Consider the following 26,935-nt stretch of genomic DNA (forward strand, 5'->3'; position numbering starts at 1 on the left):
GTATTTTCGTGTCACATAATTTAATCTGGGGCATTGAATAAAAGGAACATTAATTCAAGTGATTTGTGTATATTTTTCATCTGATGTCAATCATTTAATTTGGGGCATTGCATATAATGAACATTCAAGTGATTTGTGTATTTTCATGTCAAATCATGATTTAATTTGGAGCATAATTAATATAAATTATGAACATTCAACTGAGTTGTGTATTTTCATGTCACATAATTTAATCTGGAGCATTGAATAAAAAGAAATTTAAATTGTTTTTTTTTTTTTTTTTTTTTTTTTATTTGGGTTGATTTTTTTTTTTTTTTTTTTTTTATTTATTAATAAAAATTTTTTTTTTTACAAATTTTTGGGGTTAAAAAAAAGGAATTTTTTTTTATTTTTTTGGGTTGCATAAAATTATTTTTTTTTTTTCAAATCATTTTTAATTTGAAAAAAAATAAAAAAAAATTAATAAACATTCAACTGATTTGTCTATTGTCATGTCACACCATGATTTAATTTGGGGGCATTGAATATAATCGAACTTTCAAGTGATTTGTGTATTTTTATGTCACCCCTTTAATTTTTTAGTATTGAATATAATTGTAAATTTAAGTTAATTGTGTATTTCCATGTCACACCATTTTTTTTGGAGCATTGAATATAATTGAACATTCAACTGATTTGTGTATTTTTGTCACACCATTTAATTTGGAGGATTGAATATAATTGAACATTCAACCTATTTGTGTATTTTCAGGTCACATCCATTAATTGGGTGCATTGAATTTTATGTACATTCAACCGATTTTTGTATTTTCACGTCACACTATGATTTAATTTGGAGCATTGCAGATAACTGAACATTGAAGTGATTTGTTTATTTTCATGTCACACCATGATTTAATTTGAAGCTTTGAATATAATGAACTTTCAAGTGATTTTTGTATTTTCATGTCACATAATTTAATTTGGAGCATTGAATAAAATGAACATTCAACTGATTTGTGTATTTTCATGTCACACCATGATTTAATTTTCCCCATAGAACCATACTAACCACTGCCGGAAAGAACTTGACGGCGGCTTTTGTTGCCAAGGTTACGCTGAGAACATCGGACCATAAAACTGACCATGAAGCTAAGTTTATTGACTGCTCACTCAAGACAGATTGACTGATTGGTTATTGAGGATAGGATAAACTGAAATGAAAATTAATTATGCGTCAGTTTTTACTTAAAGCTAAAGAATTGCTAAGAAGTCCTTTTAGTTTTTTAATTAACGAATGTCCCCTTTTTTTTTCAGTTACTTCTTGACAGAAGCAGAGAGACTCATTCCCGGGACTCGTTCAATGTGTTTTCGTCAAAGTGAAGAAATTTTGGTTGCGTTGTATTAATCGTATGTTTTTAACAATTATTTTTGCACTCCACACATTTCTTTAAAATAAATGTTCTTCTAGGCAAGGAAGGTTAAGTCGCTGTTAACTCGATACGGCGACCAAAACTCAGGCTGACAAACACGTTTTATACCATGCCATAGAAAATACAGCCAATCAGAATACAGGAAAGCCGTTTTATATTCGTCGGTATTCAACCCAACCTTCCCATCATGCGCTGCAATTTTATGCTCAACGAAATTTAGTAAGCGTATTTTCTATGGCATGGTATAAAATAGTTACACAACACTTACTCGTGGTATACTTAACAATTATTCCATAAGCCCGCGTTGGATACGAGGTGGTAAATAGCCAACGAGGCGCGAAGCGCCGAGTTGGCTATAACGACTCGTATCCAACAAGGGCGAATGGAATAATTGTTTTATTAAATTCTTCTCAAGCATGTTTAAATCGACTGGACATTTCATTTTGATGTAAACGAAGTGATAGTATGAGGAGGCGCGAAAATTTCTGGCGCGGTGTTCACTTCTTGAGTTGAATGAAACATACGAGGAAAGCGAGCAAGAGAGTTTTCTTCAGAAGATTTTCCTCAAACAATCCCCTCTAAAGTAGTCTAAATATCCTGGAAACTGTGACAACAGTTAAGATTTACGAGAATATCCGAAGCAAAACCTTTTCTGGAAACTACAAGTCTTGTGCAAGTCGAACGAAGCAAGTGTTTACATTGTACTTCTTTACGGCTCCACGGCTGTCATCAAGACTGCTATATTATTTGAAGCAAAATTGAGCTCAAAGTAGAACAGGTTTATTGAAGTATGAAAGAACAAAACCAAGATTGAAAGGTAACAAACTTTACTGAAGTGCTGAGCCTAGTTTTATGACGTACACTGAATGAAACTGTGTCAGTTTGCCGTTCTTTCGTAAATTATTTGCTGCTTTTCTACTTTATTTACTCGCTCTTGTTGTGCGTCAGTTTTAAAGTATTATTAATTACACTTTTCGCATCTATCCTTTTGTTTTGCGTAGTTAAATTTACTATGGCATTTCTGTGGTTTTTGTAGGCACCGCTAATTATTTCTTGTTCATAAAGCTCGCCAAATGTGCTTTTCAAAACCATTTTTTTGATGGAACTGTCGCTTCCCGCAGAAAAATTTTAGCTTGCCAACAGTAACGCAATCATTTTCCAAATAAGGTCAAACTAAGGTATACGAGCTGACAACCGGGATTGAGTAAACCAATCAGAATGCTAGAAATGCAATATCCGTGGCTGAAAATTTAATAATATGGAATATCCCACTTGTCACTTGTATTTTCTTGGTATACACACTCGCCTAAAGGCTCGTGTGTACACCGAGAAAATTCAAGTGACTCCGTGGGATATTCCATAGTATACGACTCGAAAGCGTTGCATAACTATTATATACATGCATGTATATTCAGATAAACGTACCTTTTTAAGTGTTTAAGTGGCCATGATTTTTGTTCTTTCTTTGGAAGCTTGCATCTGAAATTGACAAGAGCAAAGGAGCTGGGTTATTACGCCAGCAACATACTATACAGTTGTTTAAAAAGAGAAAGGTCAAAGACAAAAGTGCACCTCACGGTCTTGGTATTCACTGGAAATTTGCATAATTGCCTTGAGGAAATGTACGAATTAAGGTCTTTAACAAGTCTCTTGGCAGAGAGGAAATATGCGTGTCAGACTAGCCACTTTAATTTTAAATCCTTTTTATATGGAAAATTGACCTTAGCTATTAGTGGAACAAATAAACAGGTTACGATACAAGATGCTAGATTCCTTCTTGTCTATGAACAAATAAAGCATATTGGTGTGTCAGTCAAGCAAAGAGCATTCCTGCCATCAAGTATTTTCTTACGTGCAGCCACATTGACGTGTAGAGGCCATTTACTCCCCTTTGCAAAAAAAAAAAATCTTCCCTTCCCTGGGCCAAGTTTTAGTCAAATTCCATAGGGTGGGGAGCCCACACGCCCCCCACCCCCCGGAGGGTCTGAATGGGGTTTAGTGTTTAGTGATATTTGCCCATAGTTTTTAGTGTTTGCTGTTAAATTGGCTAATTTTCTAATGTTTACTGTTTCCGGAGAAAATACTGTTAAGTGTTTGGAGGGTTTTTCGTGAAAAACTCAGTCTTTTAGCATTGTAAATTCTTATCTGCTCTTCGAAAATCAGTGATAAAATCACTCATGAACTTTGAGCCTGTGCCGTGTGTTCTCCTCGGAAATCCTCGGTAGTCTTTGGAAATCTTCCGAAATGATGGGGAATCGTCGGAAAATGGCCGAGAACTATTGGCATTTTTGAAGCCGTTTTTGTTTCTTTCTGGATAAAATTTACTGTTACAGTGAATTTTTTACTGTTAGTGTTAAAATGCCTAAAATATAACTGTTTCATGTTACAGAGCTAAAAATTTAAGTGTTTTGTGTTATCGAAGTACCCCCATTCAGACCCTCTTGATTGGATGAAAGCAAAAACGGCCTTATGCGCCTACTGGCGCGACGAGACATGATGATGATGAAGGAAATTAAAATCATGTTTTCTGTGGTTCCTTCAATATTAGACTGCCCCTAATCCCAAATGCTGATGGCTCCATAAATGTCGCGTTGACAAAATTTTGAGATCTAAACTAAAAATACCGAGGAATCAAAACATAGCTACATATGCACTTGAAAGATTCACCTATACTATAGTCTGCCAGCGGGACGAATTAAAGCAAATTCAATCTCCTATTATTTGTCAAAGTCTACCACGTTGTGCATCTGGTTTTAAATTTGCAGCGCCACTTTAAAATTGGAACCATAACACTCTTAAAATAAAAAAAGCTTTACGAATTTTCGACCCCCTTATCTCGACCAGTAGATAATAAATATTTTTACGCGCGCGTCCTCGTTAAAATATTCAATGCCAAGGAAACGGAATCTTTGCGACTGTTAAGTGAAGTCTGGGCAAAGGTATATTTTTTGGACGTTTTGAATCGTTTACAGCTCTTTAATATCCGGAGAAAATGGTGGACAGCACATTGCAAATGTAGTTTCTATAAAGTCGATTATATATCCGAGTGCCAGTTCTTGTCCGACAACCCTCCCTCCCTCCCCCCCCCCCCCAGCCCCCCCCCCCCCCACACCCACCCACCCGAAATTCAGTGAATTTAAATTTAACAATGTAATGTACGGTCGGTGTAATGTAATGTTTTTATCATTTGTAAATCTGTAATTTGGCATTATACATTTATCTTAAGCAGCTAGCTTGGCCAATTTTAACGCACCCTAAATGCTATCCACCATTTTTGTCGAAATATTTTTAAAACATTTTTAATTTAAATTACCTCCAATGCGAAATGATCCATTGATGTTCAGCTGTGGATTCCTTTCTTGTTTTTATCTTCTTGTTGTTTAGTCTGTAAATTGAACAGGAAAGCAGATATTTAGCTTTATATTTGGTAGAAAAATCTGAAACTTAATGCAACTTGGGGTTGTTAGCACATGGCGTCAAATGATAAAACGCGAATAACTGTACTAAAATGCGTTCTTGAAGAAAAGGTTATTTGAATGTAGATCGTGGCAGACAAAAAATTCTTACGAAATGTTTTTGTTTAGCCTTTGCCTTCTTTTTGTTGGTGACGCCAGAGTATTACACTGTCAAAATGGCCACTCAGGGAAACACGTGAATGCCTTGAAAAATATTCGCGTTATCGTTTGAATACTTAGCAAGGAAAGACAACACTCAGATTGTTTACTCGGGAACACAATTCAGCTTAACTTCACTCCGGCTCTGTTTTACTATCTTAGGCAAAGGAAATTTGTCGAGCGCCTTCATTCAACTCACGAACGGCAAACTAAAACTCCGAACGCACGTGGAAACTGTAACGGCACTTTACAAATAGTTTCTCCTTACATTTTAGCGCAAAATTGCAGAGAAGTCATTACTCACCTTCGCTTTCTAATAAGGAAGTTTGAGTGGGGTACTTTCTTTCTCCTTCAGAGATCTTGTCATCGGAGAGTCCAGCCTAGTATTCACATGGCCGTAAGCTGTTTAAAGTGAAGCAAATTCTACAAATTGTTATGAATATAGATAAAACATTTGAAAAGTAATAGCCAATGGCTGACAAATGCGTCACAGCTTTAGGTGTGACTTGCACGCTTCACAACATGTCACTGGCGCTTGGCGCCAACTCGCGCCCGAAAGATGGCATCCAATTGGTTCGCACCATCAAAGACTGCACGGAATTTCGGTTTTTTGTTGGTTTTATGGAAATAAATATTCTGCAAACGTTTCACGATATATTTACAAAGGAAGGGAAGGTATTTTTTACCATGCATATGACTTTTGCTCGAAGGGAAAGGGATAAAATGAAAGGAACAACTTAAGATTGTGGAATAAATCTCACCACTTCTCACTTTCAATAGGAGTTTCAGTGGTTAAGCGTGTAGCACCCCAGGGTTGTGATAAATGCGGCCATCCCTTTTCGACTTCAGTAGCCTGCGAGCAGGCTCTCTATTTGGGGGCAACGTGAATACTGACCTCCTCGAGCGCCGAAGGCTCTATCCCGCGAGTGCGGAAAGCGGGATAGCTAGCGACGCCATAGACTACGAGCAGTCCGTATTTTTTCGCAGAGTCCGTCGAGCATTCGCCGAAAAAATAAATGACCGCGCGAAAAATGGGGAAGAGGCGGGGCGGACTCTGCGAAAAAATAGGGACTGCTCGTAGTCTAGTGACGCCAATTCATTTGGTGTGTCGGCTAATGGTTTATACGCCAGTTTTTTTTTATCTTTTTGCGGTCAATAGACGTTAGGTAACAAAAACTAAAAGGGTTTAAAAGATTACTTCTGCTGTCCATGTTCTTGTACTCTCAAACACAGGCTTTATGCCGCAAGCAAATTTGACATCACCGTTCTCGCCGTCCACACCAGTGCGTTTTCAAAATTCTCCACTTTGGAGAGCGTTTTTGGAAAGCTCCGTTCTTGGTGACCGAAAGCACCGTTTCAGTGTGGACGGTTGGCCTATTCGGAGAAAAAAAAGATGCGTTTTGAAATTTACCCGGGTTAGTGTGGACGTGGCCTGAAGTCTCGTCTACACTAATCCGGATAAATTTGGAAACGGAGTTTTTTCCTAGAAAACGGATAGAATGCTTTCCTTTCACACTAATCCGGATAAATGTAATGAACGCTACATCGCACGCAACTTTGGAACCAACAAGCGCAGCTATTTTAAAGATTAAATACTTTTTGTTTTGGACAGAGATCGCATGACTTTTTGACGTGTACGTTTTCGAAAAGCCGACACTACCGAGCGCTGTTTTCAAATTTCCCCTTTCTGGTGACTGTTTTTCGGAAAAATCCATTTTTTGTGACCGAAAACGCCGTTTTTATAGTATGGACAGTTGGCCAAATCGGAAAAAGTAAGATGCGATAATCTTCAGCCTGGTAAGCAGTGTCAAATAAACGAGTTTACAATTACATACAAAAGCTCGGTAACATCGCCCAGGGAAAACTGTTTTCAATATAAACAAGAACCAAGCTTCGGCTCCACAGCAAGGGGTCGTGCATCTGAACTGTGGGGCAATTATAAAAAGAGAAAAATTTTCCGACAGGGGCAATGTTCTTCAGATAACTTATTGACAAACGAAGGGGGTAAAAGCCAAAAAAAAAACCATTAAATTCATCATACACAACGGCTGACACACAATTCAACATTGCTGACAGGGTATTTTCTAGCTGGATCTCTTTTCAGTAGAAAAAACGCTTTAAAGGTAACGTTGAAAACATCTGGATAAAAATCAACGTATCGGACTTTAGGGAACGTCTTTGTTTTCTCATCAACAACAGTGCTTTTCTCTGAGAAAAAGAAAGTTTGTTATTTATTTTCGCGACTAAATTTTTTGCGACTTTTAAAAATCTCGAGATTAAAGACCTGCGAAAACTTACTTTTAACAATTTTTAAAGTATTTTTTTGTTTCAAAGTATTAAAAAGATCGGATGTTACCCCGTTACAAACCGATTGCATAACAAAATCCTCTGACCAGATAATAAATCATGAACGGCTTTTTGTACCCAGGGGGAGGGTAATAAACACAGCCCCTTCCCTGTGACCCGTTACCGAAAACAAGTATAATGATATGAATGGCGTTTATTACCCATACACACATACGAACGTTTGACATACACAGAGTGAAATCAAACCAAACAATCTTCTTTGAAGTTAAGTAAAAGCATACAGGCAATTATTCCACCATTTACTAATTCTACAATTTACTGTTTTTATACGACTACTGGATGGTTTCATTCTCAAGTCTTACATGAATTCAAAATTTTAAGTTACTTATGCAAGCAATTGGCCGACGAGAATATAAAAAAAAATGCCATAGAAATATAGGGCCTAGCTATTCTTTTTTGATACTAATTGTTTATTTTGTCTTGTCACATATAGCCTGGAGGCATCTGACCCGGAGGCATCTGACCCGGAGGCATCTGATACCCTGGGGGGTACTGTTGGGGCGGCATGCCCACAGGCATACCAACAGGCATGTTAGGTACCACGCTTGGTCCTGCTGTGATCATTAATTGGTCAGCACCTGAAGAATGAGATGTACACAAATTAATCAACTGCATTCATCGCACGTTTGTTCATATTTTACCCAAGATCGTTACAAATATCAAGTCATTCCCACAACCAATCAAGTCCTATCTGTATCAAAACTTAAAGAGGAATTAGATTCAACTAAGTTCACACAAGTACGTTTTAGTTTGGAAAAAGCAGTCTTTTTGATGCGTTTTTGCCTGCTGTCACACTAAAACGACGGAAAACGATGACCGTTTCAACCGCTAGAGGAGACACATGAAAATGATCTTCAAAGACTTGGAGACTTTTCAAACTCGTTAGGTACCAGAGGTTTCGCAATTATACGAGAAAACCCTCTGGCAGCCAGCGTACATTAAGCTTATAAAAATCTGACAGAGAAGTATCGTACCAAACACGATGGGTTGGTCTTGCTTGCTCTCTTCCTGATCTTTTCGCTCTGCTTCAGAGACAGCTAGTTTGTTAACCTGGTAAGAAAACAACTCCACGTGTTAATATAAACTACTAGAATGGCAGCAATAGTTTGGCCAACTTTACAATAAGAAAAATATATATTTTCCTAACATCTCTGTTAATCATAACAATTTTTTCCCTTCATCCTATTCTTGCACTCAATAGACTGCACGCAGTAGTTAAGCGGGAATCCGGTTGTTACGCCTACAGTGAAGTCGATTCGCCTACACAACCTGAGTTGTTTCGCCTACACCAAAGTCGATTCGCCTGCATCAAAGCTTGCTATGTTCCGAAAGATAGTATTTAGTAGTAGTTCACTCATTGGAAATTGTAGTAGAGTTTAAAATTGTTGTCAATAACAAGCTAGGTTAAGAACCAGTAAGAACCAAAAGTATTCGTTTAACGCTTAAATTTAGTCCTAGGATCGCGCACTATGTCAGCCAGAGTTGCGGAACTAAAAGTTGTATTTTTTTTAACCATTAGGAAACAATAAGGGTCTAAGGAAGGGGTCTATTTAATAGTAGCAATTAATAGCATTTGCCACGTAAGAAATTGTAGCAAAAGTTAGTTTGAATTAAGTACAAAGAGTAAAATTAGAACTGTTGTCAATAACTAGGTTAAGAGCCACTATGAACTAAAATAAAAAAAAGTTTTTTAAGTGTGAAGACGTAGTAAGCTTTATTGTAAAACCAGTTCACCCATACATTCCCTTGAAAAGATGTTCTTGCGACTTTTAAAGCAATCAGAGTAACACATTTGCCTCATGTCTTTATGGAAAAAATCTTTTCGCAGGTAGCACCGCTAAACTATGCATGATAGGAGAACATCCTTTCTCGGTCCCAGGCCTTGTGTCTTTTTCCCTAGTCCATACTAGTCAAAGATTATGCGTGACCAGCGAGTAAAATCCCCGATCGAAACCTTAAGAAATACGCTGTACTAAAGATAAAGTCTTCAAATTCGGAAAAAAAAAAACGTGTAGGCGAATCGACTTTGGTGTAGGCGAAACAACTCAGGTCGTGTAGGCGAAAATCGACTTCACTGTAGGCGAAACAACTTGTAGGCGAAACGACTGACATTTGTTAAGCGTAGTTAAGCATATTGTCCATAATTAGCTTGCTAAAGTTAAATACACTCGACACTTAAAAACTACAACCATGGACACAAGAGTTGGCAAAAATAATCCCCTTTCCCCAGTTCAATGTTTAAAAAAAAATTGTTCGCCATCGATTCTGTTTGCATTTCCAACATTGAAACGAGGAAGGGGAGGGGGGATTGAGCAACATACCTTGTCTATGTATTCCTTGAGGACCTGCACCATGTAGGGCATGGCAAAGTCGATAAGATTGTGCCTCCATGCCAGCTCTAGCACCACATCAGGGCTGAGCAAATCATAGCACATAAACAGACAGGCGGCAAAGCACTCATTGTTGCCTATCTCCAGGAACCAGTGGATGAGATCTTCTGCTGTGGCGCACTTACGGGACTCGGCCGCGTATAACATGGCGTCCTGTAATGTCAACACAATGGATTACTCCCAGACACTCTATTACCGTGTCAAACGTAATCCTGATTCTGCATTAGTTTTACATTACTTTGTTTTGTGATTGGTTAAAAAACTCTCGCCACTTTCTCGACAGATTAGAAGTGAAACCAAAACTAATCGTGACCAGCGCACACGTTTTCCTGCGTTTCGCTTCGCCTGTAAGTATTTTGCTTAGAGTTTTGATTGGTTTACTGGATTGCCTGTATCCTTTGTGAATGGCCAGAGTGATTACTATGGTTTGGTTCTACGACACTCAATTGAAAACTGCTGTAAAAGGAAATGTTCAATATAGCACACCTTGTAAAGCTTGTCCCTTTTACAGAGCTCCACAGACTGCTGCCAGCGGTTGTTACCCTTGTAAAGGTAAGCTGCTATGCGGCGGAACTCAATGAGCTCGTGTTTCTCAAGCCGCTGGGCCAGCGCGATGTTGTCAAAGTTGTCAAAAGCGTCGATAGATGCACGGAGGCCATTGTAGTCTTCCTCTTCAATAAGCAGATCATTCAGAGCTTCGTTTATAGCCTTGTTGTTGTGACTTTGAACCGATCGTAAGTACGGCTTCACAAGTGGCAGATGGTTCACCTGAAAAAAAAAAAAAAAAAAACAGAAATGAAACTTAGCAAAGCACACACGATTCCTCAAGCTGACTCTCCAGTGATACTACTACAGTAGTTTGGGAAACTGGTGGTACTTTAATCTAGTATCCCCTATTACTAATCAACAGCGATTTTTTTGTATGGTCAGGTTGTCCTCGTTATCTGTCATCATTACACAACAGGTATCCTGCGATGTACATAGTTAGCCAAGGTTCGTCTGACGTCTTTTAAAGCATTGCATAATCTTAGTTCATTTAGTTGTAAAATGCGTTTTGTTTACAATTAATTTTGTTAAATATTAAAACAATTAAACTGCTTAATCTTGCAGAATATCGTCTGATTTTAGCCAACGCCCGGCCTAGTCGGCCAAGTATCAGGCAATATTTAATGCGCTTTCGCAGGATATGTGCTAAGTATGCCATATGCAGCTTTGGAAAATATATCGAAAACATGGCTAAGATACCTTTTTGAAGAAATTAACAGCACGGGTGTGGTCCATGCGAGGGGTGAGGACCATAAGAAGATCATTAATCAACATTGGCCTGAAATCCAAGTAGAACTGTAGTGACTTATAGTACAGTTCAATATTAGCCACTTTACAGATGACATCTTTGAACAGTGCTTCTTTCCATGCCACTGTGGGGTGAGTCATCATCGTCTGTACAGCATTGTCGTATTCCTCGTATTTCTCGTACAGGAACACCAGCTCAGACCACAGGTGAGCCTGTTCTGCTGCACGGAGAACCTGACAAAAACACCGTAGAAATGCTTTAGTTACTAAACCGAGCCCAGCTAGCTCAGAATAACAATATTTGCGAAGACAATGCATCAGAAATCCGTGAATCTGATTGGTTCTCCCACTGTTATATCTATTCCCTGGTAGAACATGATCGCACAGGCTGCTCTTAGAAGGAAAAATTATTTGTGATTTTTGGCTTATAAATACATATAATTGAAGCTGCAATCCTGTAATACTGCAATCCTTAGATAGAGTGTCTACTCAAACAGTTAGACTACTAACCCTCATTTTCAATAAGTGATAGTCAACTCAGCTAACCCTTATTGACTACTCTGGCTCGTAGTGTCATTGTTAATCAAGGGTTAACAGAATGGGATATCCCCCATGCAATTAAGATGTTGCTATATTCCCTGACCGGTGCTTGGAAAGTGATGGGTTTAATTCCTACTTGGCTTACGTCATTGGCTGAATAACACTTTTCCAAAATAAACGGAAAAAAAAAGATGCAACACTAGTACAACATAATAATGTGTACAACAAGGCATCGTGGATAGCACTTACCTTAGGAATGTTAACCCTAGACCAGAATAGTTCCAGATGTTCCCTCATCTTAGAAGGCTTGTATTTAGAATACAAGATCGCTAACTCTGTGAACATGCCCATGTGCGCTCGCTCCAGACCCAATGCAGCCTCCATCAGTGATATGAGCTCTTCAAAGTAGCCTTGATTCTGATAGAAATTGATTAACTCTTCTAATTCATCAGCATGGACCACGATGTGAAGTCCACACATTTGGGCCAAACGGAATTCTTCTCCTTCGACACAAGCGAAACAAACCTAAAGGTAATCAGATTATATGTGATGAGAATGCTTTTCTTGTGCACAAATAACTGGGGTGGGTTCATGACTGGGAGGCCTAATAAGCAGATGGGCCTATAACTGGGGAAGCTTATAAGCAGGGGGCTTATAACTGGCATTTTATGGTAGCCTATACTGTTTTAAAAGAGAAAAATTTTTTGTTGCATAGAAAGTAGTGTTCAGAACCATGGATACTGTAATTTAAAGGTTGTACACACCTCCTTCCATGTCTTGGTGCTGTTTGCTTTCCTAGCGCCATCCACAGCTGCTTGGTATTCTCCCAAGTGAACTAAAGTTGAAGCTAGTTTTGCAAAATTTGACACATTATTATACAGAAGTTTGGCTGCGTCGTACATTTTTTCATCAAAGCATCGGTCTCCAACCTACAATAGAAACAGAAAAAATGCTTAAGGAAAGAGTTAGCACCTGATTTACTTGGAACACTATACCTTTGATGCAACTGTTGTTTAAGCTGAGAGAGGTAGAAAATATACCTTATTGTTACTTATTTTCGCGGGAACTTAATTTCGCGAAAACAGAACGGGCATATTTCACGGGACTTAAATTTTGAGCCGATTTGGCCAAAAAAATACATTTGTAAGGAACTAAATTTCGCAAAAATTGTCGAAATACTGGTCTGCATTAACAAACAGTGAGTGTCAAAATTGAGACAACTGATTTTAATTTTCCACAGCAATAGTTTCCAATGACACGAAATAAAACCATATAACAAAACGAAGCTTTAGACAGTTTGACATGTTCCTTTGTAACAAAGTAGAGCTAGTTTGACGACTGTACCAAGATAATCCTATAGTAAACTGAAAAGGGTATTAAAGTTCGCGTCGTTATTTTTCGCGGGTCTTAAATTTCGCGATTTTTTGAAAATCATGAAAATTAAGTCCCGCGAAAATAAGTAACAATAAGGTATTTGAAAACTTGTATATAAAAATCAATATATTTGAAGCAATCTGAACTGGCTTTTAATCAGCCTGGTAGAAATAAAGTTTTGAATGCTGACAGTTCACAAGTTCTGGAGGGACCACTTAACAATATTTTGGAAGAATTTGTAGTACACAACTTACAATAACAGTGAAAGAAAACAAAAGAGCTGCTAGCAAGCTGTCATGATATAGACGGTAAGAATTTAACAAAGCCAAATAGTTTGCATAAGGTCATTATTCGGAAATACTCTGCAACTGTTTGTTATGTCAAAAGTAGATTAACATTTCATTTTCTTTATAAGTCTATACTTGTAAAGATAAAAGGCAATAATTGCATAACAGTTATTTTATCCCTTTATTTTCAGACCATGGTAAAAGTGAAGAACAGTTTCCTAAAAACTGTCGGTCCTCTGTTGACTGTCTGCCAGCCTACAGGCAGCCAACAACGGTCAAATGTTTTCAATGCATGAATTACTGTAGTCTTATGGCCAGATGTCCAACCAGCAAAACAGCCTTTTAATACGAAGAGCAAAGAGTGAAGAGCCACAGACACAAACCTGTTGAATTTGAGCGTGGTTAGGTCCAGAAATAAATTCCTCAAGTTCAGCAAGACGGTTTGTTTTAGCAAAGGCAAAGATCAGCTCTGTTTCTACAAATGTCTCTTTGGACTTCTTGCGGGCCATCTGTAAGTATCGCACAACATCTTCGTAGTTTCCTGAATACAAAACAATGAATAAGCATAGATTATGCAGTACTGCCGTTGGTACTTTGGACACTGTTCAATATTATCTTTTCATATTTGCCATAGACTAATCAAGGGAATCTATTTAGCCAGTAATGTTGCAACAATCCTCTTAGCAATTTTAAAATTAATCAGGTCCCAAACATGAAGATAGTTTCATGTCTGAACATTAACCATGGTATTCTGTGAACCTTCCAAGGGAAATTAAAAATGGTTCAAAAAATCAGGAGATTGAGAAATCGGGGGTAAAACTGCAGCGTTCAGCTGAGTGAAGCAAATGCAGTGGGAACAAGTTTTGGTTTGAGCTATTGGACGGCTGAAGAGATTGAGATTCCAGTGTAGAAATCAGAATTCGGCATTGCTAATCAGTGTGCATATTCCTAACATCACCAGTGCTGTTTGAATGCACTTTGCTGTATGCTGTCCGTCACAGTACTTTGCTCACCATGCATAGCTACATGCCCTATTTAATGAATGCAGTTCTAATGAATTGTTGTACCTTCTCTGTGAGCGGCTTCCACAACCTCTGTGTATGCAGACGGATCATCAGCTTTAATGAAGCAATCAATAGCTTCTTTCACCATGTTCTTTTGTAACTGAGCTTTGGCCAACAAGCTCCACACTGCTGCCTCATTACAACGCTCAGCAAACTCGTATGCACGGTCCAAGTTTTGAACATTTTCTATCAGCACCTAAAGAACAGTGATACAAACACTACATTACACTCATGCAAAAAATAACATATAAGATGTAATAATAACTGTTAATAAACCATGACACCACTACTTTTGTGATCAGGTGGTCAAGTAACATGAAGTAACATGATGAAAACCTATGTTGTATTTGCACGAAATAAATGCATATTTCTTTATTTATATGTTCCATTCCACAACATGTAGTTAATGACAAAGCAATTAAAGAAACAGTTGCATGCATGACGTACCTGAATGGCAGATGTATTCACTTCAAATTTCTTAAAGATGGCAAAGGCTTCTTCATAAAGTTCACTGCCAATAGCAATGCTAGCAATATCAGGGGCGTCATAATTGTCCAAGCGAGTGATGTATTCCATCACACGTGTCCGATCAGCCTTGATAGCTGTCAAAATCAGCAAGTTCTGCAGATTTCTGAAAGAATGGAAAACACCAATTTGCTAAATATCAAATGGAACACCACTGATAAGTAAAGGTTATCTTGTGAGGCTGAAAATATAGGAAGTACACATGCCATTTTTAAAAAAACATTTACCGTCTCGCAAGTCATCTTTGGTAAACATTAGATTAATTCATTCCCTTCACACTACAAATACTGAGAACATACTGTTGTTAACATATTTGAATACTGCTGCTATATCATACCTGTGATCACTGAAAACTGAGTTTTCTAGGACAATCTTTTCTAGAAGTTCAATAAGTTCATTGGGAAGATCAGCAGTCATGAATGCCTTGACTGTGCATGACACATCCTCAGGATCTTGAGTCTCTGAAAGTGCTGTTTGCACAACCTTAACAATCAAACACAACGTGTAAAAACAAATCAGTTGCCATGAATTTCTTGCCGTATTCCCCATAGAGGTCATCAACTTCAAAAACCATTTCTTTGCTATTGTTGTACATGTTGTTTAATTTTATCTCTGGTTTAAAACTTTTCAAACCAGTTTGAGTTTCATTTCCCTTTTTTCAATTTATGTTAATGAATATGAAACAATAGAAAATAAAAATCAAACTGGTTTGAAAAATTTTAAACCAAATATAAAATTGAACCATAACATACACATATTCACACAGTACCATGTGCTGGGCCTAGAAATACAACTATAATATCACCATTTTGTGTTCTAGTTGACATTGAAGAGAGTACCTGTCAAAGTGAGATGTTCTAGTGAGTTAACTATACATCACTTAAGCAAGTTAATAATGTTACAAACAAATACAAATTCTACACACCTGATCAATAAGCTGCCTGCGGAATTGGTTTGTTTCCTGTAGTACTTCTGCCCAAAGATCTGGGTCCCTACGTCGAACAAGGTATCTTGCAAGACTCTTGAACAGTGAGTTCTCATTACAAACCTAATGAAATATGAATTTAAAAAATAATAGTTGTCAGAAACAACTTACCAAAAAATTGCAATATGACAGTAGTCTAAAGAAAAGAAAGCTTTGGAATGAGAGATGTCTAAATGATTGAAAACCTGTATTATTGACCTTGCACCAAAAAAACCTTGCAAACAAAACAGCAAGTAAAAATGTAAGGGGAATATTTGTACCTTTATTAGCTCAGCATCACACTGCCCTCTTTCATAAGCTATGCATGCCAAGTGTGGATCTCTCTTTTCACAGTATTTACCAACAACTTTACTGTCATAATAAGGATTTTCCCTGAAAGGATAACATCATTTCAAGTTAGAACCTAACCACAAACTTGTGCAGGGTATCGTACAAAACACTGACAGAAAAATTAAGAGTCCCCTTGAAATTCTCAGTTTACATTTATATTTGTGCCCATCTTTATTCACTTTGAGTTGATGACACTAAGCAAAGGCCAAAACATCATAGCTTGTTCTAACTGTAATAAAAGCTACAAAACACCAAATCATACCAACCTAAGGAATCTCTCCGGATTGTTATTGGCGTCAATATAAATCTTTGCCAGTGCATTATGGGTGGCTGGTTCTTCAGAGCCATCATGTATCTTTGCTTCTAACCAAGGCAACAACAGTTTGAGACGATTTCTTTTTTCAACTTCTTCAACTAGTTCATCAGTTGAGAATTGGCCACGTACAGCCATCATGAGACTCTTAATGACATCTTCTGTGCAGTCCACATCCAGCAAACCCCCTACTACCACAGGTAGACGTGATGGATTCACCTGGAGAAGCAGTAATATGTTGTTAATATTAAGAAGAATCACATTTTTTCCTTAATGTCAGTTGTGAGATTATTTGTTGAATCATCAAGGCATCTCCTAGTTGATCATTGTTCAAATTCTCGTCAGCTGTCAGTGTGAGTATATTGACCAACTGTCAGGTCAAGATAGCAGGATATTCATTGCATTATTTATGGACTTGAGATAAAGTCAAGGTTTTTTTAAATGAAATAGCACTGTAAGCACTCCCGAGCCTACCCACAACCAACCTGGAGTATGTACCTCATGTAATCTAACTACACTATAATAAGGGACACATGAAGTACACAGGAACCTGGCTGTACAGATAGCTGGCCACTGATGCAGGTTTGTGCAAACTACCTTTCATTATTGCCAAATGTTCCAAAGCTCAGAGAATATAATAGTATTGTTACAAAACTACATGTGCCAATATTCATCTTACCTTTTGAACATAAATCTCAATGTACTTCTGAAGGTTGTTTCGGTATAAGTACAAAACCAAGTCATGAACAAAGTCAAATCTGTCACAGACGATGATCAAAGGCAATTGGTCAGTCAGTTTAGCTTCCTAAAAGGGAAGAGAATATACAAGGAAATAATTAATGTCAAAATATCTAACACTGCCATAATTATTGTTAAGATTAGTAAGAGAATTACAAAAAAGTTACCATACCCTGTCACACATTTTAGTCTTCAGACATGTAAATAAACCTTCCTTTAAAGTTTGATTGACGAAAGTCAACTTACCTTGAGAAAGTTTTTAACTTTTTCTGGATCATAACAGTTGCTTTCTCTACAAATTCGTTCTACTTCTTTAACTTGTCCAGTTTTGCAAGCAGCCTGCAACACAAAATGGTACAACTGATAAGTCAATTTCACTCAAAAATAATTTGATTATAAAGAAAGAATGTTAACTACTATTCACTGTAGTCATATTCCATAACGGTGACACTGTTGGGATCAAGTATCAATATTAAGCCACTGAAAAATGACTGAGCTAGCCATTATAATAATGGGGTGTCCATATAATAAGTGGGATTATCTGATATTTAATAATCTTTACCTGTATGTACTTGAAATGGACATCTGCTTCCTGACTGAAGTTGACAATAGATCCCAAAAAGTAAAACAAACCTACAATAAACAAAAATATTAGTTTTGCCAATTAGTTTATGAAACCACACATTTGGGTTGAAAGAATTAAGGAATAAAAGTAACTGATATGGTTGAACCTGCCTAAAGCAACCACATCTTATAAGCGGCCACAAATCTTCCCTCATAGATACAAATTACTCTAAATGAAACAATTATTTTAAGTTATCATCTTTTTTTGACAAAATGGGTGATAAGTTGCCTGCATAAGTGTATTTTACAAGGTTATTTACCCTCAAAACTTTTGAAGGACTCAAACAGCTCAATCAGAGCAGTTGTGCTGAGTTGTTCATGGTACTTGGTAGCCACCTGGACACAGATCTGAAGGTTTTGTCGAATGTTGTGTGTAAGCATGGCACGCAAACACTCTATGGAATCCTCCACAGATAAAGAACCAAAGTAGTTCACAAGCCACTAAAGAAAATACAATGAAGTCCATTACAAAAGCACAACATAAAACAAATGAAACTTATGTACCAAATGGTTTAAAAGTGGCAAGCATTACCTCAGGATTGAGAAGATGAGTGTGGACAATAGCCCTCTTGATGTCAAAAATGTCTGTATAGTGTTCCAAAGCCTGTATGAAACAACATATTTGCATGATTAAAATGATTTTTTTTTAGATTGCTGTCAACAGATACTGGTACAACTATATTAGAGTGATTGACACTGCCATCATTAATAATTCACTGATCATTAACAATCATTTAAATCATCAGCTTGGGGAGGATGCCCAAGTTTGTTTTCACTTGCCATGGTCACCAAAATGGTAGCAGCTCCGAGCAGTGACAATGTGTCAAAGTTAAATCAAATCTAATTTGCTCAGTAAAATATTGGAGTATCTATAATAAAGAAGTCAATAAAATCTTTTTGAAGGTTTTCTCAATGTTCAATATCCAAATTTATAAAGGCTATAGTTGAATGATTAGACCATTCATTTGAAAGAGAAAATGTTTTGGATTTCACTCTGGGCAGAATGTGTTAGCTCTGTGTTGCAAGTGTAAATGCACACTTACCCTCTGCAGCAATCCTGCATTCTCACACAGCTGAGCAATGTGAGCACGATCATAATGAGTAAACATCTGATTACCAAGGATAGCATCTGCAACCTGCCAAAAAAGGGTTTCAATGATTGCATTCAAATCACACAATACTACTACACGAGTAAACCCTGGTCATAATCCTCACAATTTCTTATTTTTTTCTTCTCCAACTCCTAAAAAATGCTCACATTTTACTAGTGCCTGGATAATTAGCCATGACGAGAGGGGAGGCGAAACGAGAACTGGGCCGCCAGAGCACAAGACCGAAGAGGACGAGCCAAAATCGAAAGAGAGAGATGGGATGGACAGCGTCCCCCACCACTCCCCAAGAGTATGGCGTGAGACGCGGGGGCGCGCCGTGACATGGTAATTAACTTGAATTAATTGGGGCTTAAGCAAATATGTAGATTTCATAGCTCTCCAGAATTTATCTTGATTCTAATGGTGTCTACTTGACTTAACTTACTGACTTATTTTCTCCTCCCCAGGACCACACTAGGAAAGCTAGCCCAGGGCAGAAACAGACCAGAAGTCATCTATGTCCTATGTTCTTTCTAAAACTAAGATACTGATTAAGGGAGTGAGTGGTGGGAAATAGGGCCAGTATTGGTGTTCACAGGAAATCTTGACATCACTCTTTCAGTCAACATCATGGGTGTGTCTGCAGGACATCCTAATGTTGCTGACTGAAAGAGTGACAATTGTGTGACACAGCAACAGCAGAAGGAGCAAAAAATGTGTGTTATATTAATAACCACTGACCTGAGGTGCAGTGAGGAGGTTCATTTCTAGTAGCCTAGTCTGCAGATGATCTTCAGTTGGTCTGTTGTTCTTAAGAGCATCCAGAAGGAAAGATGTACATGCCTGAACCTGGTTTGTTTCCATAAAGACATCTACAATCTGAAAGTTACAGAGAACAACATGTTATGTGACACCATGTCATATCTGTTATTTCTAGTGTTTCTCATAACAAGTCAAGTTGCGTTTGAGGTTGCTTCTTTCCAGGGTCATTACCACAGGAGGGTCATTACTTTTGCTATTTGCTGACAACAGCAAAATTTTATTGATACTTTCCTAGGGTCACTTCTTTCAGAGGGTCGATCGTTACTTTTGCAGTTTTATAGTATATTTGTTTTAAAAACCTATCTCCAGTTTTGCTTTCCTTTACTGCTCAATTCTTTACATTTGACTTCAACTGCTCCAGCTGTCTCGCACTCTTGGTGTTGTAGCACTGGGTTGATGATGATGATTCAGCTGTGAAACTCATATTTCTTGTGGTACAGCACAAATACTTTGGCGAGGAACATGCGCATATTTGCTAGATATGTCCTAGCAGAAGATCATGAGACTACTCATAGTAGCAGCTTGGTTTTCTACTGACCTGGTTGAGGTCTGCAAGTGGCTCTCCTTCATCTTGTACAAGCATAGAAGCAAACTGACTGCCTGTCTCGGGGTTGATCCTCATCACATTACGAAGAAGGAAGATGTAATCAGGAGTATAGCCAACCTTTTTGGCATATAAAACAATCTTCTGGAACTGGCCAGTTTCAGCAAAACACTGGATCACCTGGAGGACAAGAAGATATTTAAAACCATTTTAACAATAGCAGGAAGAGATGTGACAATAATATTTATCATACTTTTTAGCCTGTTATCCTTGTGCAATAACAATATCACTCTAATTCCTTCATATACAACAACCATGGTCATGGTTCAAAAACCATGACCAAAACTGAACAAAACATTACCTTGTTTGGCACATTGGCTCGAAGGTACACTGACAGGGCAAGAGTGGGGTCAACTTGCTTCACCAAATCACCAAGCTCTTCACTGCATTCAAGCTGTTGAGAAAAGTAGCCACTTAAATCACTAAACACTACAAGCAACCTGAAAACAATTGAAGACTTTAAAAGGAAAACATCAGCCTCTCAGGTTTATAAGAATTTGTTTCATTGATTATTAAAATCATCAATCGAAAGATGGTGATAAGATATTCATCATAGAGGCCAACATTGTTTCCAAATTGTACTAACAAATTCTGCCATTACAAATTTAGTAATGAACAATCAATCCGCATCCTATTGATGTTGTCTTCATGTATGCCCAAATTTTCGTAACTACATAAAGAGTCTCAACACTGAAGAACCCTGTCTGCCACACCTTGTGACAGGCTTCCAGTAACACAACTTGTGGCGATGTAATAAGATTTCACTTCACCATACAATTTTCATAATTTTGATGGCTTTGAAAATGACAGATTTCAAGGTGTGGCTGACTAGGGTCCCTTATTTAAGATAAGTATTTATTAAATTGTTACCTTTTCTTCCTTGAGCCACTTCTCAAGAAGCTGTTTTCTTCCTTGTTGTAACACAGGTTTGCAGAGCTCCAGTGACTCAAACTTGTTGAGTTTACCCTGATCTAATAAAATGCCAAAATATTGCAGCAAGGGAGATGTCTGGCCTTGCTGAGATGGTACCTGCTGAAACCTCTGGATTGTCTGTGGTGTTCGTAGCACACCCTGAATAGAACAAGAGTTTTACATGTAATGCAGCTTCTAAAGATGACAAAACCTTTTTCAAAACTCCTTTCTATGTTTGAACCTCTAAACTCAAAGTGCCATTATCGGTACATGTACATGTCGCTTTTCCATGAGTGGAACATGAAAGACAGATACATTTGTTAATACCTTTGTTCAGTGCTAATTACCTTTGGTGCGTTAGCTGCAACTTTTGCTGCTTCAGCATACTGCATGTTGTTGAACAAAGTGTTAAACTTTCGGACAAAAAGTTCCTCAGCTCCAGCCAAATTGTTTCTCACAGCCAGACGAAGGGCCAAGTCAGGATTCTGGAGTACATTGGTGATGTATGGAATTATGTTATCTTCCTCAATGCTTACTGACAATACCTGAAATAAATGAAACAATTTTTTGAGTAAAATATAAATTGAACAGGTTGAAAATGAAAGTAATAATATTGTTAACTCTACCTGTCCTTTTCTGTTCACACCAATAATGCCATCAGTAGGTTCATGAGGTGCTGTTACAAAGATTGTATCTCCACTGATTCTGTTCATGTAAATGCAGGAGCCACTCTCTATATCATACAGATGGATATATCCATACTTGGTGATAAGGAACACTATCCCATGTTTCTGGCTCACCTAAAAGGTCATTAAGATGTTTTAAGTTAGTCACAGACCTGGTCCTTAGTATTTTTGTGATCAGGTGGCTAAAGATAAACTTGTAACATAAGGCAAGCTGCATTTAAACAAAGTTAAAAAAAAATCAAACAGAATAGATAACTAGTTTTGTTATCAGAGGAGGAAACAGCTCTCTTAGTATTTTTATATTTTATATCTATTTATATAATATTAGTGTTTTTATATTTTAATCTATTATATAATATTAGTATAAGTAAATTATAGTGCCCCATTAGCCAGCTAAAACCTGACACTTAAATAAAGTATGTATGTATGTATGTATGTCACAATATAATGTGTTGCTGCAGAAAATATCCATACCCCATCAAAGAGGGGTTTTGGTTTCAACCCCACACCCCAACCCACTAGAAATTTCAGCTTAGCTTCATACTTTTCTTCAAAAGTTTTGGCCTTTTAGACCCCCTCCCCGTTGGAATTTCCAATGACGTACTTTACCTGCATGGCCACAGGGAAGTCATTCTGAGCTTCTGGTGGAAACAGCACTTCCACTGCCTTTTTCACAAATGGCTGATTTCCTGTGGGAGGGGTCCCAACTTCAATGACATGTAACTGTCAACAAAATCAAAGCAACACTATTGTGGAAAACTTGTAACATTGCAGTCAATTACTCATTCATACAACATTTGTTTTCTTACATTGAAGCTTCTTTACTCAGAGTGTAGCTTATATTACTTCAAGAGTGGTATACTGCAGGTGTTTATAGTAATTTTAATTGTCAGGATAATTTTAGTAATTTCCATTTCAAATTTTCATTTATTTTCTGGACATCTTGTTAAGACTAGCATTCTTTACTGCTGAAATTCCTTCCAGTCTAAATACAGTATTTATTATCATTATGCTGGGTGAAAGAGAGCATGACAAACCAAAAGAATAGGTTGACCATCATAAGAGGTTAATCATTTTGCAAGAGATCAAGGAACCCTTTTTGTCTGAGCAAGTCAATGTCATCCACCTATTTGCTCAGACAAAGGGCTAACACTTGACCAAAGCATCAGCTATACTCCATAACCCCAAAATAATTCACAACTGATATTCATTAATAAGTGTATAAAACAAAATATAAAAAGTAGTTTTGTATTAGGTAACACAGACGTTGATACACGAAGCAGCCCTTCAGAAAATAATATGAAGTTTCATACACAAGGTGTGCCATCAATCGAAAGATGGTGATGATATGTTCATCATCAGGGCTTTGCTGTACAAACAAAGTAGACCCTTCTTACCTTTCCTCCTTGAGCACCTCTTACAGCAAAACTGAAAAGAGTAGATTCCTGAGCATTTCCTTCCATCTTGAACTGCATGAAGGCCGCAGCATGCCCCTCAATTGGTTGACTGACCTTTCGCTCTGTTGAGTACAGCTGCATAGCACCTACAACTCGGTTTTGCTGCAATGAAAAGACCCAATAAAACAACATGAACTTCATTTCCACCATTCTTGAGGAAGACCAACATGAACAGTGACATTCAGTTAGTGAAATTCAGTGTGTCCTAAATACAATCACCAAGGCAATGTCTGCTTTAAGACATCACACACAGTTTACCGATGCTTTTTATTAGTAAAGTAATTTAACACAGCCCTTTCTTCTATATTAAATTGAGCACTATATGTACCTGAGCTGAAATGCCGATCAAGAGGAGCCATGTGGCATCTTTGTTAGTTCTGTAATTTATAATCTGACACCCAGCAAGACTTGAATGGCGGTCAAACATCTTGTAAGGTTGAGAATCACCTGATTGGGAATTGAAAAACAACAACAGAAAGGATAAATTCTTTTTACATGTATTTTCTTATTAATAAACAAAACATTTTGAACTATCCATTGTTTTGAACTAACTCAATAGTTTCAAAAATGAAGCTTTGAATCAGCATTGTAACATAGAATTGTCAATGATGGCTACTGAAGGCAAATGCTCAGCAAGCATTCCAATAGTTAATATTACAATAGTTAATATTATACACTATAATTGTTGACTGACTGACTGACTGATTGATTGATTGATTTACTGATTGATTGATTGCATTACCTTCCATAGACCAATGATAAACAGTAGTCTCAGTGACAAGAGCAAGGGTGTTGACATTGATCCATTTCCAGAAAGTGACATCCTCCACCATGGTATGTGCTTTCATCTTGCTTTTCATTTCAATGTTAAAGATCTGAAGAGTTCTTCCAGCTGAAAAATGGAAGAGATAAACATGTATATTGTGTATAACATTACACAAAATGTTTATAGTGTACTATAGAAAGTAGAATAACCCACTTTAAGTAACTTGTGAGACTTACCGGTACTCACTTTTCTCCTTGTGGTTGTTGGCCAGGTAAAATGCACAGCTGCTTGAATTTCAGTGTTGATAATTTGAATCATCATATAAAACTCAATCTTATTACCTGCCTAAGATTCTAACTTTATATATCATTATTTCCAAAATACAAGCAAGCAAATACAACACAGGCAATTGTTTCCCAAACAACTCTTCGAAATGTTTCATTTTTACCAAGTTATCAACACAAAGCTCAAGCCAGCCAGTTTAGCTGTTTTATTGGAGTAAGAGAAACACATTTTGGTTCATAAACATTTAAGCGCAATAGAAATTATGATTATAGTTTTGAGTAATTGAAAAAAATATAAGAATAAACAAGCAAACATATTTTTCCTTTGTGCTAAGCTGCATGCCTGTTGTTCACTTATCTGAGATGCACTGTTCTTTAAAATGCAAGAACTAAACACCTACCTTTGAGTGCAATGACTCTTGACTTGGGATTCATAATAGCAGAGTCTGCAGAAATTGGTCTTCTTGTTGGATTATTTGCATCAGCTAAGTCAATGATGACCACTTGAGCCGTCTCACCAACTTTTTCCCGTACACAAATAAATTTGTCCGACTCCATAGTGAGAGTGGAGAAACCAATGTTAGCAGCATTGATGCCAACACTTTGCAGCTGAAATAAAGAAAACATGTGATAAACAAAACTGGAATGTTCAGTAAACACAATACCTTTAACAACTGGAATATTGGAGAATATTACAGTTCTCATTGCTAAGCTCATTTAGAGCATATAAAAGGCAAAGTGGGCAAGAAGCAGAGGCAAACTCTAAATAGAACACCAAGACTAATTCAAAATACAGCACCATACAGAAACCAGGCACAAAGTAATTCTGAACCCAGCAACATAAATTTGAGCCAAGTTATAAGAATATAAATTCTAAACTTAGAATTTTTAACCAAGTTCTGAAACAACTCTCTAGAAGGTTTGCACTGAGTGACAAGAATATAACAGTATCCATTGACAACATAGGTTGACTGCCAGGCACTGGGCAACAAAACAAGTCAGCTAAAAACTCCAGCAAGCAAGAGGAGTACCAGCTATGAAAGAAGTTTGCATGCACCTGTAATCTATGACATTGTCAAAAGAAACAAAAAACTTTGAGTGTCAACAGTGGGATTCAAATGGTTTCCTGTTTATACAATTTTCACCAGACAGGTCCTCGGCTCAGCATGGTTGCCTAACAGTACATTTTTTATCAAATAAATAATAGTTATTGGTATAAAGTGTAAGAGGTTGATGTCCTTTAATTTCATGACTAGCTTACTTTATTTTGTTATGAAAATGGAACTGGAAGTGTAAATCTGCCAAAAGATGATTCTGGGTTTTTATGTTATTGAAGAACAGCAAGCAAAAACATAAAATTTGTAACCAAATCCAAGTTTTGACATAATGTAAACTTAGATTATTTCTATTCAGTTGTTTCTCAATAGTTAATGTACAATTTTCAACTGTACACTGGCGTCAGGACAATAATTAACAGACATTTATTCATACCATCATTTCAATGACAAGCTAAGAGTTGTATAATTTTTCCCAACCCTCCAAAGGAACGAACATGATCTCTGTATTATTAAATATCGGGAAGTGAATGACATGTAGCAAACTACAAAGGAAAGATATTGGTCCGCCTCTAATCCACATTTTTACCTTATGAACGAACTTCCCAACAAATGATGCATATTTTATTGAGCGTTGTGGAATAGCTGAGAGCCGACTGGGGTAAATAAACTGCTTTGAAAACACAGCTCTTTATGTGAGTAATCAAAATACACTAGCAAGGTGTAGTATTTTAAAGAAATCATTTACAACGATGATAAGACTTGAAGAGAATATAACATCTTTAAACTGAAGATATAGGAGATGACACTAGCTCTCTTACAAAAATTCATTGTACAAGTAGCATAAATAAGCTGAAAGCTAATCGTCGGCTCATAAGTTCCTGTTCCCGAAACGAACGCTTCATATTTCAACATTTGTATAAACCAAGAGCAATCAGCCGCATTTTTCAAAATATTATACATATGTGCATAAGAAAAGAGACATAAATTCTTGTTTTAACTTCAAGAAGCTTTACTGCCTTTCGATCTACTGTGACAGAACCATGCGCTCAAAAGAGCGAAAGGAATATAGTAGTGCATATCCATAGATCAGACTCGCGCACTAACCTGAAGATGTTCTTGGAACCTAATGGGTAAAAGCTGCGCCATTTTCACTCAGTTCTTCCACGGAAGGTCCAACTAGCGACTGGAATACTTTAAAGGGCCAAAAGGCGCCAATTACAAGAGAAATACACGTAGAAATCGAGTCCCTAATCAGTGCTTGGTACAAACGAACATGGAGGACTCGTTGGCAGCCGGTGTGGTTATTGGAACGAGGCTAGAGGGAGGTGCCACGTGAGAAATATGGCGGACATCGGGTCACGTGTTACATCCTGTATTTGTTCCTGAATCTTGACAATCA

General features: G+C 37.4%; 1 protein-coding gene and 1 long non-coding RNA gene across 2 annotated transcripts; both read right to left on the reverse strand.

Moving 5' to 3' along the window:
* Window positions 1-948: 948 nt before the first annotated feature.
* Window positions 949-5,430, reverse strand: LOC144647352 (uncharacterized). Its single transcript, XR_013569580.1, has 4 exons — window positions 5,331-5,430; window positions 4,726-4,797; window positions 2,838-2,891; window positions 949-1,193 (listed from the first exon to the last, which is right to left on the reverse strand). It is a non-coding gene; the product is annotated as an uncharacterized LOC144647352 (long non-coding RNA).
* A 2,081-nt stretch (window positions 5,431-7,511) lies between these two features.
* LOC144647335 (clathrin heavy chain 1-like) lies at window positions 7,512-26,828 on the reverse strand. The gene is made up of 32 exons (XM_078507126.1): window positions 26,641-26,828; window positions 24,880-25,087; window positions 24,171-24,320; window positions 23,757-23,875; window positions 23,369-23,530; window positions 22,581-22,694; window positions 21,912-22,085; window positions 21,633-21,830; window positions 21,244-21,444; window positions 20,675-20,767; window positions 20,308-20,493; window positions 19,689-19,826; window positions 18,900-18,992; window positions 18,389-18,460; window positions 18,117-18,297; window positions 17,795-17,865; window positions 17,479-17,571; window positions 17,174-17,299; window positions 16,448-16,713; window positions 16,112-16,223; window positions 15,792-15,914; window positions 15,204-15,349; window positions 14,789-14,972; window positions 14,345-14,537; window positions 13,661-13,818; window positions 12,381-12,545; window positions 11,866-12,141; window positions 11,029-11,310; window positions 10,270-10,551; window positions 9,715-9,936; window positions 8,368-8,443; window positions 7,512-7,971 (listed from the first exon to the last, which is right to left on the reverse strand). Exons 1-32 carry the CDS (start codon window positions 26,680-26,682, stop codon window positions 7,817-7,819), a joined length of 5,061 nt encoding a protein of 1,686 aa, XP_078363252.1. The 5' UTR covers window positions 26,683-26,828; the 3' UTR covers window positions 7,512-7,816.
* Between the last annotated feature and the right edge of the window lie 107 nt (window positions 26,829-26,935).

This window comes from Oculina patagonica, chromosome 3, assembly GCF_052425735.1.
Source record: "Oculina patagonica isolate OP01 chromosome 3, crgOcupat, whole genome shotgun sequence".
NCBI lineage: Eukaryota > Metazoa > Cnidaria > Anthozoa > Scleractinia > Oculinidae > Oculina > Oculina patagonica.